At 45.3% G+C, this 18,243-nt stretch overlaps 1 protein-coding gene across 2 annotated transcripts in view; it reads right to left on the bottom strand.

Moving 5' to 3' along the window:
• Positions 1 to 18,243, bottom strand: part of smyd3 (SET and MYND domain containing 3) — a 750,592-nt gene that overhangs the window by 118,613 nt on the left and 613,736 nt on the right. For both annotated transcript variants that reach the window (XM_052013009.1, XM_052013010.1), the window contains 2 exons: positions 17,659 to 17,726; positions 8,695 to 8,797 (listed from right to left, as the gene is read on the bottom strand). In XM_052013009.1, coding sequence (XP_051868969.1) covers positions 8,695 to 8,797; positions 17,659 to 17,726 — 171 coding nt within the window. The remainder of the gene's footprint in view (positions 1 to 8,694; positions 8,798 to 17,658; positions 17,727 to 18,243) is intronic.

Here is an 18,243-nt window from a genome sequence, read left to right as displayed (position 1 = left end):
GGGTGGGGGGGGGGGGGGGGTGTGGTGGGTAAGCACAGTGGCAAAATTAACCACCAACCTGCATGTTCTAGGGACAGCGGAGGAAACCATGCAGTCACAGGGAGACTGTGTGATCTCCACACACACACAGCACTGAAGATCAGGATTGAACCTGGGTCACTGTAGTTGTGAGGTAGTCGATCTACCAGCTCTATCGCTATGCTGCCCAAAACATTGACCCAAAACTCTGCTTCTTCCTCCACAGGTGTCACGTGGGTATGGCCAGCATTTTAGAACATAGAATATGGAACTGGACGCACAGGAAACAGGCCCTTGCACCCACGACGTCTGTGCCAACCTTGATGCCAAATTAAACTAAATCTATCTGCCTGCACATGGTCTATATCCCTCCATTCCCTGCATGTTCATGTGCCTGTCCAAATGTCTCTTAAACGCCACTATTGTGTCTGCTTTCACCACCACCCCCTGCAGAACATTCCAGGCACCTACCACTCTTTGTGTAAAAAAGTTACCCTGCACATCTCCTTTAAATTTTCCACCTCTCACCTTAAAGTTATGTCCTCTAGTATCTGGCATTTCTGCACAGGGAAAAAGATTCTGACTGCCTACCCTGTCTATGCCTCTCATAATCTTATAAACTTCTATCAGGTCTCCCCTCAGCCTCTGATGCTCCAGAGAAAACAATCCAAGTTTTTCCAGCCTCTCATTATAGCTGCTGAACATTTTATTTTCAGGTTTAAGGCATCTGCAGTATTTTATTTTTGGAGACCAATTGACCCAAGTCATCATCACATTGCTGACTGTACACTCTTGCTGTGCACAACTGGCTGCCGTGTTTCTGACGTTACAATAGCGAAGTGCACTTTAATGAACTACTTGATTGCCGGTAAAGCACTTTGGGAGGTCCTAACATTGTGAAAGGCGTTGTACAAATGGTAAGTGTAGCGGTTAGCGTAACGCTATTACAGCGCCAGTGACCCGGGTTCAATTCTGGCCGCTGTCTCTAAGGAGTTTGCATGTTCTCCCTATGACTGCGTGGGTTTCCTCCGGGTGCTCTGGTTTCCTCCCACATTCCAAAGACGTACGGGTTAGGAGCTGTGGGCATGCTATGTTGATGCCGGAAGCGTGGCGACACTTGCAGGCTGCCCCCAGAATACTCTAAGCAAAGGATGTATTTCACTGTGTGTTTTGATGTACTTGTGACTAATAAAGAGATCTTAAATTCTTTCATCTTACACAGACACAGTGTGCCATATGGAAGAGCCTGGCCAGCCATCAGTTCTGTTGCCCCATTATGTTTTATTCCTCCAGCTTTCAGATACAGGATTGTTCAATGCCAGCCTATGAGTGAAGGCGCCACACTTCACTGCTGTTGTGACGAAAGGTGAACACAAGGTCAGCCAAAACCTAAGATGTTAACTGAAGAAATAATAGCAGCAATTGCAATCATAACTGAGGCTGTAAAAGTTCAAAAGCAGTGGCCGAGATACTACTGTTAACCTGCATGTAAGTACACCCTTCACCTGTCGCATCGTGTCTCCAGCTCGTGAGTGTGGTATAGGGGCAGCCAGCTTCAGTATGGCCTCGACTGCAGGAAGCAGTGGCCTGGCTGGCTGCTATCAACCACTTTATCTTGATAACAAAGACCGCATGCATTTGTTGCTGCTTGGTGTTACAAAAGCAAAGGACAGGCCATTTATTACCCACCCAGTAAAAGGGGCTCCAATACAGTGGGAAATGAAATGACATAGAACAGTACAGCACAGGAACAGGCCCTTGGGCCCACGATGTTGTGCTGCACTATTTAAACTAATGGCACCTAATCCCTTCTGCCTGCACAAGGTCCATATCCCTCCATTCTCTGCATATTCATGTGCCTATCAAAGAGTCTCTTAAACACCTCTATCATATCTGCCTCCACCACCACCCCTGGCAGCCTTCTCCAGGCACCCACCACTTTCTGTGTAAAAAACTCACCCCACACCTCTCCTTTGAACTTTTCCCTTCCCACCTTAAATGCATGCCCTCTAGTATTAGACTTCCATTCTTTTTTCTTGCTTTCTTATCATGGATGTATAACCGAACTGTGCAACATAGAACAGTTCATAGAACACTACAGCATAGTACAGACCCTTCAGCCCACAATGTTGTGCCAACATTTTATCCTGCTCTAAGATCTATCCGACCCTTCCCTCCCACATAGCCCTCCATTTCTCTATCGTTCATGTGTCTATCTAAGAGTCTCTTAAATGTCCCTAATGTATCTGCCCCCACAACCTCTGCCGGCAGTGCGTTCCACGCACCCATCACTCTCTGTGTAAAAAACTTACCCCTGACACCCCCTTATATCTTCCTCCAATCACCTTAAAATTATGCCCCCTTGTGTGAGCCATTGTCACCCTGAAAAATGGCGACGTGATGATAATCACTTGATGGTGCAATCAGAGGAAATCCACTGTCTGTTGCCTTCACAGAAACACAAGCTCGCTTATTTTTAAAAGGCTAAAGGCTTCCTCAGGAATTTTATTCAAACGCTTCAGCACAATACAACTTTAGGCAAATCTCCTGCTCACCCTCAGCCCCACTCCCAAACCACCCTCGCCCCACCACCTCTGCCACTCAGGTGCTTGGCTGTCCTGAAACCATCATAACTGGAAGGTGGAAGTCACTCCCCCAGGCCTCTGCCATGGCTAACATGGCTGCCAAGCAACCGCAAGGTCTGTCCATGGCGACTGCTGACCCCGCCATGAGGAAGAACCCATTCCTTACGGTGCGGTGGAGCGCGTTATGTCTCAAGTGCCAGAGACGAAGGCCTCTTGACGTTTGCCAGCCCAGCAACTGTGGCCGCACTATCAAGGTACAATACTCCCATGATTTCATGTGGAACTCTTATAAGTCACCGGTCTGGCCTGAATTTGAGCATTACAGGCAGCATGCTCAAGGAAGAATGACAGGATCCAATGAGTGCTCTGAGGCTTCACTTAAGTGGAGAGGCTGGAGAAGCTTTGATTGTTCTCCTTGGAGCAGAGATGTTTGAAGGAGATTTAACAGAGGTGTTTTAAATTATAGTGACAGGAGCCTGAAGACCCAAACTCAACAATTCAGGGACAGCTTCTTCCCCTCCGCCATCAGATTTCAGAACGGTCCATGAACACTACCTCATTATTCCTTTTGTTTTGCACTATTTATTTATTTTTGTAGTTTATAGATTTTTACATCTTTGCACTGTACTGCTGCAACAAAACAACAAGTTTCACGTCATATGTCAGTGATAATAAACCTGATTCTGTATGGAATAGACAGCTTTAATGAGACATTGTTTCCACTGTCAGAAGAGTCAGTAAACAGATCCAAGGTCATTTACAAGAGAACCAGAGATGAGATGTGATTTTGTTATCAGTTCTCACTGGTGGTTCAGAGGTGGAGAGAGTCAGCAGCTTCAAATTCCTGGCCGTTGACATCTCAGATGACCTGTCCTGCGCCCAGCACAATGATGCAATCATGAAGAAGGCACACCAGTGCCTCTACTTTCTTAGACGCTTTAAGGAGATTTGGAATGTCACGAAACACTAAATTCTAGAGATACACTATTGAAAGTATCCTGACTGGTTTCATCATGGCCTGGTACAGCAATTCCATTGCACAGGAATGCAAGAGGCTGGAGGGAGTAGTGGACTCTGCCCAATCCATCATAGGCATGGCCCTCCTCACCACTGACAGCATCTACAGGAGGTGCTGGCTCAAGAAAGTGGCATCTATCGTCAAGGATCCCCACCATCCAGGTCATGCCCTCTTTTGGTATTGGTATTGGTTTGTTATTGTCACTTGTACCGAGGTACAGAGAAAAAGTTGTTTTGCGTACTGATCATACAGGTCAACTCATTAAACAGTGCAGTTACATTGAGTTAGTACAGAGTGCATTGAGGTAGCACTGGTAAAACAATAACAGTACAGAGTAAAGTGTCACAACTACAGAGGAAGTGCAGTGCAGGTAAACAATAAGATGCAAGGTCACAACAAGGTAGATTGTGAGGTCAGAGTCCATCTCATCATATAAGGGAACCATTCAATAGTCTTCTCACTGCTTTCAGGCAGGAGGTCCTGAAGCCTGAAGTTCCACACCACCAGGTTCAGGAACGTTTACTTTCCTACAGCCATCAAGTTCCTGAACCTACCTGCACAACCCTAACCCTACCTCAGCAACGGAACACTATTGACCACTTTTTGCACTACCGTGGACTTGTCATCGATTGTGTCTTTGTTTTGTTTTGCACTAAGGTCTTGCTTTTGCAGTCTTTTTTATCCAATGGTATAATTTATGTATAATTTATATTCTGTGTGTTGTCTGTATCTACGTGACGTGATACTCCTGCAAGCAAGTTTTTCATTGTACTGTACCTCACCATACTTGTGCAGATGACAATAAACTTGGCCTGACTTGAAATGGATGACGTGAAAGGATACAGTAACTTCAAAACTGGAATTAAATATAGGGAAAAAAAAGCAGGACTTTGGGGAGAAGCAGAGAGGAAGGGCAAATAGGTCTTCCAGAGAACTGACACACATTTGACAAGACTAACTGGCTTCTTCCAATGCTGGAAGATTCCATGAAACCTGCTAGTTATGACCTTATGCTTAGGGCTTGAGTTTTCCATTTTCAGTTAGTATTGAATACCTACATAAAACATCAGTTTATGTTTTTTTTATACAAATGAAACTCTGTATAGGCAATAAACTTTAGGCCGGTATTGCATTCTGCTTTAAGCATGTGCCTTTCCAAATACAGGTATTGTACATTGACTTCTGACATTTGTTTGCGGACATGTTATAGAACGTGTTGGTGACGTGATTGGGGAACTTGGGAGAAAAGCCAGATTGGTAAATACAACAAGTATTACCTGCTGTCACAGCAATTGATTATAAAAATTGCATTTGATGATAGAGCAACAATAGAGAACTCAGTGGGTCGAGCAGCATCTGTGGGAGGAAAGGAATTGTCGATGTTTTGAAACCCTGCACCAGGACGACAGTCTTGACAGTAAGACAGTCCGTCATGTCTTACATTTGATGTTGTTGCCCGAAGTATTTTTAAATAACCACAAATGATTTACTGATTTATAATAACCAAAAGCACTCCTCAAATGCACCAAAGGAATGAATTGAAAAATTCAAGCCCGACTTATGCTGACGGTTATTGTCCATTTACGATTGAACTGTTCACACTTTGTGCAAAGGCACAAAATCTTCTAAACATGCTAGAGATTAAATAGCACAAATTGAAAGATTTTCAGTTTGCATGCCTTGGGATTTCCCTTCTCTGAACTCAACCAAATGATCTATCCCAACCAATGCTGGTCATCCATAACCCATCACTACTTTGTTCCCAACACACTTGCACTTTGATCCATCCTAACCCAGGAAAGTAACTCAGATCTATTGTGTAAACTTTGACCTGAAGCTTCATTACAGAGATACACCCAAAATTTTTTAAAAACCGCAAGGGTTAGCTCTTGACCTAAATAATGCAATATAAAATCTCACCCTAACCTTGTATTGGCACTCGTACAAATTTTTAAAAAAGCAAGATCATAAAACAGACATGTGTAATACAAGGGAGGGCCAGATGTAGGTTGTTTATCAGTAGGGGAACCAGTAGGAAGTGGATAAACAAAGGACTGCAGATGCTGGAATCCAGATGAAAAACACGATGATGCTGGACAAACTCAGCAGGCCAGGCAGCATCTGTGGAGAAAGCAGGTGGTCAACGTTTTGGGTCAGGACCCTTCCTCAGTAGGAAGCAGTGGTGTAGAGCGACTTACTGTACATTGGTAAGACACTGGGTTAGTTTTCCAGACTAACATGGATAATCCACTGTGATACTAATTCTCTAGTGAATATCCATTCCTACATAGTGAGAAGATGATACCTTTCAATTTTGCACTCAGCAATTGTTGCTGTTTGTTTATTGCACCTTAGCAACAGTTCTGGTAGCAATCCTGCTCCTCACTGGGTTCCTCAGTTAAACTGCAATCAAAGGAGATAAGAAACTGAAGGAGGTAAGAACTGAAAATGCTGGAAATACTCACCAGATCCAGCAACATCTGTGGAAAGAGAAACAAAGTTAACCTCTCAGGTTAATGACCATTCATTAGATTTGTAGTTCAATGAAAGGTTTTTGACCTGAAATGTTAACTTTGTTTCTCTTTCTACAGATGCTGCCTGACCTGTCGAGTGTTTCCAGCATTTTTTAAAATTTCAGATCGCCAGCATCTGCAGTGTTTTGCTTTTCAATAACTGAAGGAGATACAGGTCCTCCCCAGCTTATAAAAGCCAGACTTACTGTATGTACAGCCCATACATATATACGAGCCTTTGAGAGACCAGCAGGGTGGATTTGCCAGCTCCTGCAGGGCTGCAGGCATCTTCTACCGTGTGGGAGCTCGGTTCATGACCACATTTTCCATTTGCGAACTGTTTGGGTTACGAACAGTTCACAGGAACTGCTGTAATCCAGGCACGGTAGCGTAGCGGTTAACACAACACTATTACAGCGCCAGCGACCCGGGTTCAATTCCCGCCGCCATCTGTAAGGAGTTTGTACGTTCTCCCTGTGTCTGCGTGGGTTTCCTCCGGGTGCTCTGGTTTCCTCCCACATTCCAAAGGCATATGGGTTAGGAAGTTGTGGGCATGCTATGTTGGCGCCGGAAGCATGGCACACTTGCGGGCTGCCTCCAGAATACTCTACGCAAAAAGGTACATTTCACTGTGTGTTTCGATGTACATGTGGCTAATAAAGAAATCTTATCTTAATCCAGAGACCACCTGTACTGGTTAACAACCCCAAATCCTTGCTCCAGAGAGAGACAACTCAAACTATGGTTGAGCTGTGGGCAATCTGTGCACTCTGCTCCAATCCAGGACCTGTTATATTTAATGTTTTTAATTTTTTTGTGTGAGGCATGATCATCCTTGCCAAGGCCAGCAGCTATTCTCCATCCCTAACTAAGAGGTATATAAATTCATGAGGGGTGTAGATGAGAGATGTGATTAAGCTAGAAAGGGTGCAGAAAGACTCACGAGGACACTTCTGGAAGGCTTGAGTTCTAAGGAGAGACTGGATAGCCTGGGACTTTTCTCCCTGGAGTGTAGGAGGCTAAGGGGTGACCTTATCGAAGTATATAAAGTCATGAGGGGTAAAGATAAGGTGGATGGTCACAGTCCTTTTCCCAGGATAGAGGAGTCTAAGACTAGAGGGCAGAGGTTTAAGATGAGAGGGGAAAGATTTAAAGTGGACCTGAGGAGCAAGTCTTTCATGCCGAGGGTGTTTGGAATGTGGAAAGAGCTGCCAGAGGAAGCTGTAACGTCAGGTACAATTACAATGTTTAAGAGATATTTGGACAGGTACATGATAGAAAAGGCCTAGAGGGATATGGGCCAAAGGCAGGCAAACGGGACTAGCTCAGATAGACATCTTGGTCGGCATGGACAAGTTAGGCTGAAGGGCCTGTCTCCATGCTGTACAACTCTAAGAGGTAGTTAAGAGTCAACCACATTAGTGTGTCAGGAATCACTGGGTAAGGACAGCAGATTTCCTTCCATGAAGGTCATTAATGTCAACCAGGTGGTTTCATGGCCTCTGCTTCTTTAATTCTAGATTTCTAGCTCTTTAATTCTAGATTTACTTGTTTAATCTCCAGCTGACATAACGCGATACAGGCTCATGTAGCTGGATCAATTATCCGGGTGCCTGGACGTTGGTCCAGTGACTTACCACTGACACCACCATTCCCACATTCCCTGAATGTTAAAGCCAATTAGGGCCCAGACAGCAGAAGACACAAAGCAATCAAAGCTGACAAGGCTGGCAGGGTTGGGCTTCAATGGACGGTAGAGTGAAGGAAATTGGGGATGAATTGCAGGGGTTTTGGAGCATTGTGGGGCTGGTGTGAATTATGGAGATAGGGAAGGGTGGGATTGTGGGAGAATTTCAACAGTACTTTGGTGACGTGCAGGCAACACAGTCGAGCAGCTGGTAGAGCCGCTGCTTCTCAGCAGCAACAACCCAAATTTAATCCTGACCTCTGGTGCTGTCTTTTTGCACGTTCTCCCTGTGACTGTGTGGATTTCCTGAGTGTTCTGGTTTCCTCCCACATCCCAAAGACAAACGGACTTGTAGATTACTTGGCCACTGTAAATTGCCCTGAATATGTAGATGAGTGGTAGAATCTGAGGCAGTTCTTGGGAATGGAGAGAGAATAAAATAGGACTACAGAAAAAGCATCAGGTTTATTGTCACTGGCATATATTGTGAAATTTGTTGTTTTGCGGCAGCAGTACAGTGCAAGACATAAGGACATAAAAATTGCAGTAAGTTACAAAAATAAATAGTGTAAAAGAGGAATAACGAGGTAGTGTTCATGGACCATTCAGAAATCTCATGGCAGAGGGGATTAGTCTAAATTGGTGTTTGATGGTCAGCACAGACTCAGTGGGCCAAAGGGTTGTTTCTGTGTTGTGTGACTATGATTATATGATTCTATAGGATGGGAATTTTAAAATTGTGGCATTCCCAGACCAATAACGGTCACCAAGCACAGAGGCGATGAATAAGGTCAGATGCGACATAAGCCACAGACAGCAGAGATCCTTCAACACATTCACATGTAGGCATCATCATATATAAAAAAAAATTACCTCTTCATTCCGCTGAATCTGTTGAACTGCGCGAAGCCGGAGCAGTTTCCCTTCAAAGACCATCACACAGTTCGGGTCACAGCTGTGGTTCAGCAGAGACATGCTGTAGAGGGGCAATAACTTCAGTTCAATTTGTTAGCTTCAGAGCACTTTCCTTCAGAATTCCAAGAGGTCTTTGTAAGTCTCATAAAAATGCTTTTTAATGGGGATCGGTGCTGTGCCCGTTCTTGTTGGTCATTTAAATGATTTGGATGAGGTGTGGCGAGTAAGTTTGCAGATGACACCAAAATAGGTGGTGTCGTATACAGTGAAGGTGGTTATCAAGAATTATAAGAGGATCTTGATCAATTAGGTAAGTGGGCTGAGGAATGGAAAATGGCATTCAATCCAGATAAGTGGGAGGTGTTGCATTTTGGGAAGTCAAACCAGGGTAGGACTTTCACAGTGAATGGTAGTGTTGTAGAACAGGGACCTGGGAGTACAAGTACATGGTTCCCTGAAAGTGGCATCACAGGTAGACAGGGTGGTGAAGGAGGTGTCTGGCCAGCTGGCCTTCCTCAGTCAGGGCATTGATGATAGGAGTTGGGATGTTATGTTATGGTTGCACAAGAGGCAGCGCCTGGAGTACTGTGTACAGTTTTGGTTACACTGTGATAGGAAAGACGTAATTAAGTAATTAAGGGCAGGCACAGTAGTGTAGCAGTTAGCGTAACGCTTTACAGCGCCAGTGACCCGGGTTCAATTCCGGCCACTGTCTGTAAGGAGTTTGTACGTTCTCCCCGTGTCTGCATGGGTTTCCTCCGGGTGCTCCAGTTTCTCCCATGTTCCAAAGACGTACGGGTTAGGAAGTTGTGGGCATGATATGTTGGCGCCGGAAGCGTGGTGACACTTGCGGGCTGCCCCCAGAACACTCTATGCAAAAGATGCATTTCACTGTGTGTTTCGATGTCCATGTGACTAATAAAGAAATCTGATCTAAATTGGATTGAGTGCAAAGCAGATTTATGAGAACGTTGCCTGTTTCTGTGTTGTATGACTTCATGACTCTTACGCTCTTATGTTAGATTGTTGCTATTGAGCTCACATTGGAATAGAATGAGGGATATGCCAAGCCATGAGTTTACAAAATGTGGCGATGTACATTTCTACTGCTCCTGAGGGTCCACAGTATCTCATGGTTACCCCAACAGCACCCAACTCTTTGAGCCTGCTCTGCCATTCATCAAGATCATGGCTGATCTTCTACCATGGCACAATTTTCCAGCATTATCTCCATAATCTTCCTTACTTCAATGCTGCTCTTCACTTCCAACAACCCCACCGCTGGAGAGGACCTAATCTACAGGACCAAGAGGAGACTGTTAAACCATTGTCATCTCCACTCCAGAACCAGGACTACCCTGACCTCAGTCACTGAGTTACAGTGCACACTGCGCATGCACATTTGGAGGTCAAACTCCAATCTATCACTGACTCCTTCACTGAAGCATAAGGCAGGTCAAGTCTTATGCTCGGTATCCAAAGTCAAAGGATCTCTGCCAACCTGCCCCATCCACAACACTGCCTTTGACAAGCGTGATCCATGATGAGACACTGGTAATCATGGATCATTTTCCACATTTTGGGAGTCACCTCTCAACGAAAATGGACATTGATGACAAAATTGACCACTGCTTCCAGCATGCCAGCATAGCCTTCACCTGACTGAGGGTAAGTGTGGCACAAGGCTGCAAAATAAGGGTTCCATCTCAAAACTGTGTCTAGAAATTTCTTCTCTCAGAAGATAGTGAATCTCTGGAATCCTCTGCCCCCGAGGGTGGTGAAAGCCGGATCATTAGATATACTTAAGGTGGAGATAGATAAATCTTTGAAAGATGAAGGAATTATGGGGAACTGGCACAGAACAGGAGTTGAGGCCAGCATAGACCCTTCATCTGGACTGAGTCTCGACCCGAAATGTCGACTGTCCATTTCCATCCATAGATGCTGCCTGACCTGCTGAGTTCTTCCAGCATCTTGCCTGCTGCATTTTATAAGATATCTTTATTAGTCACATGTACATTGAAACACACAGTGAAATGCATCTTTTGCGTAGTGTTCTGGGGAGCAGACTGCAAGTGTCGCCACGCTTCCGGCGCCAACATAGCATGCCCACAACTTCCTAACCCGTACGTCTTTGGACAACCTACCTAATCACTCTGTCAATCCTGCAAAAATCTCCTCAGCAACCCACATAAATGAAGTGGAATTAAGTCATCCTTGACCCCCAAGGATCTGCTTCAGAAGAAGATTCTTATTTAAATGGCCACAATATGGGGAGGGAAGGCCACAGTGTTTAAGATTCAAGCTGTGCTTGCATGTACAAATAGCAGGCATGTGATGATTGAGCCTTGCTTCATTTCAATAACCTTCTCACTTTCCAGCACCACATTCGTATGCAAGTCACTTCAAAATATAGGGCACATCCCTCGTGAGTGTAGGTTACAAACGGCATTTTATATTCTGTCAATTAAAACTGAAAGCAGCCATTAATTATCTAAACCCTAAACAGTAAAATCCATGTAATCCATTTAACTGAAGCTTAGCGCTGCTGAATTCATTAGGAGTGCTGTGTAAATACAAATTCCCTCTCCTTTTTTACATAATAGCTGCGATAACAAAGGACTACAGCGAGCAGTGATGTGCCTCAAGGAGGAGAGAGAGAGATTTTCCAACTTAAGTAATGACAGTAACAATTCAACAATAAGGCCACATGCCTGCCAAATTAAACTGCATGTGCTTGTACCAGGACTTTTCCTGTGTCTGACAGATGCAGCAAACTCCATACTGGGTGAGACAGATAAGCTTAATGTGCACAGTGTGCGTTTTGCAGATCAAGGCTGCTTCACATTGTCATTCTACCCAGTGCCCTGCAGTCCACCTGTACAATATTACTCTGACAACACACCGCTGGACTTTCCTGCTGGAAGGGAATGCAAACCTGAGGTGCACAAACACTGACTGGTGTTAACTGTCTCCCTGCTCTATGTAAGTTAATCATTCCAGCTTATTTTGTTAAAGAAAGACACATATTTAAATAACATCTTCTACATCCCTGAGACGTTCCAAAATGTTTTGTAGCCAGTGAACAATGGTAAAGAATGGTCTTCATTGTGCTGGAGGAAGTGCAGCTGACAAATCACATATAGTACCCTCTCCAAAGCAGCAAAATATCAATATTCAAATAAGTGACTTTTCACTAACGGGGTAAACATTGGCCAGAGCACTGGGGAAAACTCCTCTGCTCCTCTCCACTGTTATGCCATAGAATCTTTACCTTTTTACTCTTTAGTCATTTCTCCCTCCTTCCTTCTCTCTCTCTCTCTCTCTCTCTCTCTCTCTCTCTCTCTCTCTCTCTCTCTCTCTCTCTCTCCTCCCCCCCCCCCCCCCCTCCCTCCCTCCCTCCCTCCCTTTCCCTCTCCCTCTCTCCTGTCCTGGATGATGTCAGGCTTCTAATCTCCATATTTCCTTTAGAAATAGGAGATCCTTTGGCCCATTGAATCCATGCTGGCTCTCAGATCAATCCTACCATTCCCCCACTTATTCGTTCATACATGCTTGTTAACACCCACCTGATTCCCCCACCAATCACCTACAGTAGTAGTAACTAACAGAGGCCAATTCACCTAATAACCAGCACGTCTTTGGGATGCGGGATCTATGGAAAACCAACACAGACACATGGACAATATGTAAATTCCACAGAGACACTCCAGAGGTTAGGATCGAACTCAGGCCTTTGGAGCTGTCAGACAGCTGTACTACCTGCAGGACTACTATCCTGCCTGCATTGTATCCATGCGAGGGTTCCTGAGAGTTCTTAGCACTGCACTCATCCAGGCAAGAGCAGAATATTCCACTATGCACCTGACATGCCTCGCAGATGATGGTGTGGCCTTGGGATCACCCCCAAGGAATTAAGGGGGATGTCAGAGATAAGTGTTTTTTACACAGAGAGTAGTGGGTGTGTGGAACATACTGCCTGCAGAGGTTGTGGGGGTAGATACAGTTAGGGATATTTAAGAGATTCTTAGATAGACACATGAATGATAGAGAAATGGGGGGCAATGTGGGAGGGAAGGGTTAGATAGATATTAGAGCAGGATAAAATGTCAGCACAACATTGTGGGCCGAAGGGCCTGAACTATGCTGTAATGTTCTATGTTCTATGTTCTATGGGCTGTCAGGAAGTGAGTCATCCACCAAAGGAGACCCAGCCTCTGACCTCCTCATGTAGCCATGGTATTTATGTGCCTGGTCTAGTTTATGGTCAGTCATGGCTCCTGGGGTATTGATGGTGGAGGACTCGGCAATGTCACTGAATGTCAAGGGTAGGTGTCAGACCCTCTCTCATTAGAGAAATTCATTGCCTTGCACTTTAGTGGTACAAATGCTACTTGTCATTTTTCACCACGTGCCTGAATGTAGTCTGGTGGCACAGGTAGACAGGGTGGTGAAGAAGGTGTTTGGCACATCTGCCTTCATCAGACAGGACCATTTCAGGAGTTGGGACAATATGTTGCATCTGTACAGGTCATTGGTGAGACCACACTTGGAGTATTGCATGCAGTTCCGGTCAGCTAGCTATAGGATGTCATTAAGTTGGAAAGGGTGCAGAAAAGATTCACGAGGACACTACCAGGACTGGAGGGCATGGGTTATAAGGAGAGGCTGGATAGACTGGGACACCTTCCCTGGAGCGAAGGAGGCCGAGGGTCATTATAGAGGTTTATAAAATCATGAGGGGAGTAGATAACGTGGATGGTCCCTTATCACAGTCTTTTTCCCAGGGTAGGGGAAACCTAAAACTAGTGGGCAGAGATTTGATGAGAGAGGAAAGATTTAAAAGGGGACCTGAGGGGCAAGTTTTTCACACAGCAGGTGGTGGGTATATGGAACGAGCTTCCAGAGGAAGTGCCAGAGGCGGTTATAATTACATTGTTTAAAAGACATTTAGACAGGTACATTGTTAGAAAAGATTTAGGAGGTTATGGGCCAAATGCAGGCAAATGGGACTAGCTCAGACAGACATCTTGGTTGGCATGGACAAGTTGGGCCAAATGGCCTGTTTCTGTGCTGTATAACTCTATGATGCTAGATCTTTCTGCATAAGGACTCGGGTTGCTTTACTTGCAGAGGAGTTGCAATCAGAATTGAACATTGTGCAATCACCAACGGACTTCCCCATTTCCAATTGTATGATGGAAGCAGCTGAAAATAGATGGACCTAGGATGCTGCCTGGGATTGAGGATGTCCTGGGACTGGGATAAATAACCTGACAACCACAGTCATCATCCCTTATGTGAGGAATGATTCCAGTGCTGGAGCCTTTACCCCTTGATGTCCGTTGGCTTCTGTTTTACCGGGGCACCTTGACGACAGTCAGTCAATGCTGCCTCAATGGCAAGGGCAATCGTTCTCTCCTCGCCCCCAAAATTCAGCTCTTTTGGATCTCGGCTGTGATGAGGTTTGGAACTGAGTGGTCCTGGCAAAACCCAAAAGCAGCAACATGAGTAGGGTGGGCAAACGTCACTTGATCGGACTGTTGACAATGGTTTCCATCACAATGTTGATGATTAAGGGGAGACCCATTGGGCAGTGATTCCCCTGGATTGGATTTGTCCTGCTTTTTATGACAGGGAGATACCTGGGCAACTTTCCAGCCAAGTAATTGTACCAGAACAGCAAGACTACCTCTGGAGAACAGGCCTTCAGTATTACAGCGAGGCTGTTGTCCAGCCTCATAGCCTTTGATGTTTGCAGAACTCTCAGCTGTTTCTTGATATTACATGGAGTAAATCAAATTGGCTGGAGTCCAGCTCCTGCGATGGTGGGGGCCTCAGAAGGAAGCTGAAGTGGACCATCCATTTGGCATTCCTGCCTGAACATGGTTGTGAATGCTGCAGCCTTGTCTCTATAACTCAGGTGCTGGGCCCCTCCATCATTGAGGACGGGGATATTCTTGGAGCCTCCTCCTGTTGTTCACTGTTCAGCACCTTCTATAGCCATAGAGTAATACAGCACAGAAACAGGCCCTTCGGCCAATCTCAACAAAGCCAACCAAGATGCCCATCTAAGCTAGTCCCATTTGCCCTCATCTGGCCCTTATCCCTCTATACCTTTCCTGCACTCCTCATTGAATCAGGGTCGATCCCCTGGTTTGATAATAATGGCAGAGCGAGGGATATCCCAGGCCATAGGGTTACAGATTGTGGCGGTGTCCATTTCTGCTGCTGATAAAGATCCGCATGCCTCGTGGATGCCCAGTTTTGAGCTGCCAGATCGGTTTTGAGTAATATGGCAATGGAAGGAGAGGGAGTTGTCCTTTGTTCAAGAAAGGGAGTAGGGATAACCCTGGGAACTACAGGTCAGTGAGTCTTACTCCAGTGGTGGGCAAATTACTGGAGAAGATTCTCAGAGACAGGATTTATGGACATTTAGAGAAGCATAGGCTGATTAGGGACAGTCAGCATGGCTTTGTGAGGGGCAGGTCATGCCTCACGAGCCGAATTGAATTCTTTGAGGATGTCACAAAGCACATTGATGAAGGTAGTGCAGTGGATGTGGTGTACATGGTTTTAGTAAGGCGTTTGATAAGGTTCCTCATGGAAGACTCATTCCAGAAAGTCAGGAGGCATGGGATCCAGAGAACCTTGGCTGTGTGGATTCAGAATCGCCTCGCCCATAGAAGACAGAAGATGATGGTAGATGGAGTGCATTCTGCCTGGAGGTCGGTGACCAATGGTGTTCTGCAGGGATCGATCCTGGGACCCCTGCTCTTTGTGATTTTTATAAATGACTTGGATGAGGATGTGGAAGGGTGGGTTAGTGAGTTTGCAGATGACACGAAGGCTGGTGGTGTTGTGGATAGTGCAGAAGGTTGCTGTAGATTAGAACAGGACATTGATAGGATGCAGAGCTGGGCTGAGAAGTGGCAGATGGAGTTCAACCCAAAAAAGTGTGAAGTGATACACTTTGGAAGATTAAATTTGAAGGCAGAATACAAGGTTAATGGCAGGACTCTTAGCAGTGTGGAGGAACAGAGGGATCTTGGGGTCCATATCCATAGATCCCTCAAGGTTGCCGCACAGGTTCATAGGGTTGTTAAGAAGGCATATGGTGTGTTGACCTTCATTAGTTGGGGTATTGAGTCCAATAGCCACGAGGTAATGTTGCAGCTCTATAAAACTCTGGTTAGACCACACTTGAAGTATTGTGTTCAGTTCTAGTCACCTCATTATAGGAAGGATGTGGAAACTTTAGAGAGGGTGCAGAGGAGATTTACCAGGATGCTGCCTGGATTGGAGAGCATGTCTTTTGAGGATAGGTTGAGCGAGCTGGGGCTTTTCTCTTTGGAGAGAAGGAGGATGAGAGGTGACTTGATAGAGGTGAACAAGATGATAAGAGGCATAGATCGAGCGGACAGTCAGAGATTTTTTCCCAGGGCAAAAATGGCTCACACGAAGGGGCATAATTTTAAGATGATTGGAGGGAGGTGTAGGGGGAATGTCAGAGGTAAGTTTTTTACAGAGAGTGGTGGGTGTGTGGAACGCACTGCCGGCAGAGGTTGTGGAGGCAGATACATTAGGGATATTTAAGAGACTCTTAGATAGACACATGAATGACAGAAAAATGGAGGGCTATGTGGGAGGGAAGGGTTAGATAGATCATATAGCAGCTTAAAATGTCAGCACAGCATCGTGGGCCAAAGGGCCTCTACTGTTCTGTAATGTTCTATGATCCTCCAGCATTTTCTGTTTTGATGGATTTGTCCGCATTTGGCCCACATCCCTCTAATCCCACCCTGCCCGTGTACCTGTCCAAATGTCTTTTAAACATTGTAATTGTACACACCTCGACCACTTCCTCTGGCAGCTCGTTCCAGATACCCACCACCCTCTGTGTGAAAAACCTGCCCCTCAGCTCCCCTTTAAACCTTTCCCCTCTCACCTTAAATCTCACCCTCTAGTTTTAGGCTCCTCTACCCTGCGAAAAAAAACCTGTGATGATCCACCTTGGCTACTCTCATTGTTTTATAAACCTCTTATAAGGTCACTCCTCAGTCTCCAGTGCTCCAGGGAAAACAGTCCCAGTCTCTCCTTATAACTCAAGCCCTCCAGTCCCAGCAACATCTTTGTGAATCTTTTCTGCGCTCTCTCTAGTTAGATTGTATTTTTTTTTACTTATTTTGGTAATTTATTGTAATTTTATGTGTTCACTGTTCGGCTGATGCAAAACAAAAAAAATTCACGTCATCTAAGTCAGTGGTAACAAATCTGATTCTGATTCTGACAGAGGCAGAGGAACAAATGGTCTAATGCACTGAATGATTCTCTGACATTGACAGATTGTTGGAGCGAACAAATCAGTGGCATGTGAGGATACTGCAACAACAATAACTTGCATTTATAAAGGAGACACAAGAAATTCTGCAGATGCTGGAATCTGGAGCAATACACAAAACGTACTGGAGGAACTCAGCAGGTCAGGCAGCATCCACAGAGGGAAATAAACAGTCGATGTTTCGGACCGAGACCCTTCATCAGGACTGGGAACGTGGGAAATCGGGCGTTACACCAAGCCCACATGAGATAAACGAGACTCCTGCTGGTACAGCTTGCTGCCTGTGTGGAGCATCTGCACTTTTAGCTGTGCAGGGATCCCACTGCAACATTTCTCAGTCCTGATGAAGGGTCTCGGCCCGAAACGTCGACTGTATATTTCTCTCCGTGGATGCTGCCTGACCTGCTGAGTTCCTCCAGCACTTTTTGTGTATTACTTGCATTTATAAAATGCCTTTTGTCATAAAATGCAGAAAAACTTGACGTGTAGTTTCTTTTAAAGAGAGCAAAATAAAAGTCAAAGCTCAGCATCTGTGCCGCCAGAACGCACGCTGCAAGTTTTATCCAGTCTCGTCAGTGTACCTGGGGTAGAGGCCGATACCAGCTTCCTGCATCTCGCTGTCACTGATGGTGAAACAGTTGCATGTCACCTGTGTAAACAAGAAGGGAAATCCGGCGTTACACCAAGCCGCTATGAGATAAATGAGACTCCTGCTGCTACAGCTTGCTGCCTGTGTGGGGCATCTGCACTGTTAGCTGTGCGGAGATCCCACTGCAACATTTCTCAGCCACACACACACACACACACACACACACACACACACACACACACACACACACACACACACACACACACACACACACACACACACACACACACACACACAGCAAAGAGGATATTCACTAGATGGCTGTTTGTACTGTGTTTGAAGCAGAATAACCTTAAGTTCCTTGGGGAAACAATGGCTGTGCAAACTATGTGCAAGGAAAGGCTGTGGGATATGATATACCGGGGAGACATGGCTTTGATTAAGCATTATTCTAAGAAATGGGAGAAGTAATTGGTTTATTATTACCACATGTACTGATATACAGTGAAAAGCTTTATTGGCATGCACTCCAGACAGATCATTCCAAACATAAGTACATCGAGGTAGTACAAAAGGA

Source organism: Pristis pectinata, chromosome 3 (assembly GCF_009764475.1).
Source record: "Pristis pectinata isolate sPriPec2 chromosome 3, sPriPec2.1.pri, whole genome shotgun sequence".
Lineage (NCBI taxonomy): Eukaryota > Metazoa > Chordata > Chondrichthyes > Rhinopristiformes > Pristidae > Pristis > Pristis pectinata.
The sequence above is the reverse complement of the archived record's forward strand: the minus strand, read 5'-3'. Positions and strand labels throughout refer to the sequence as shown.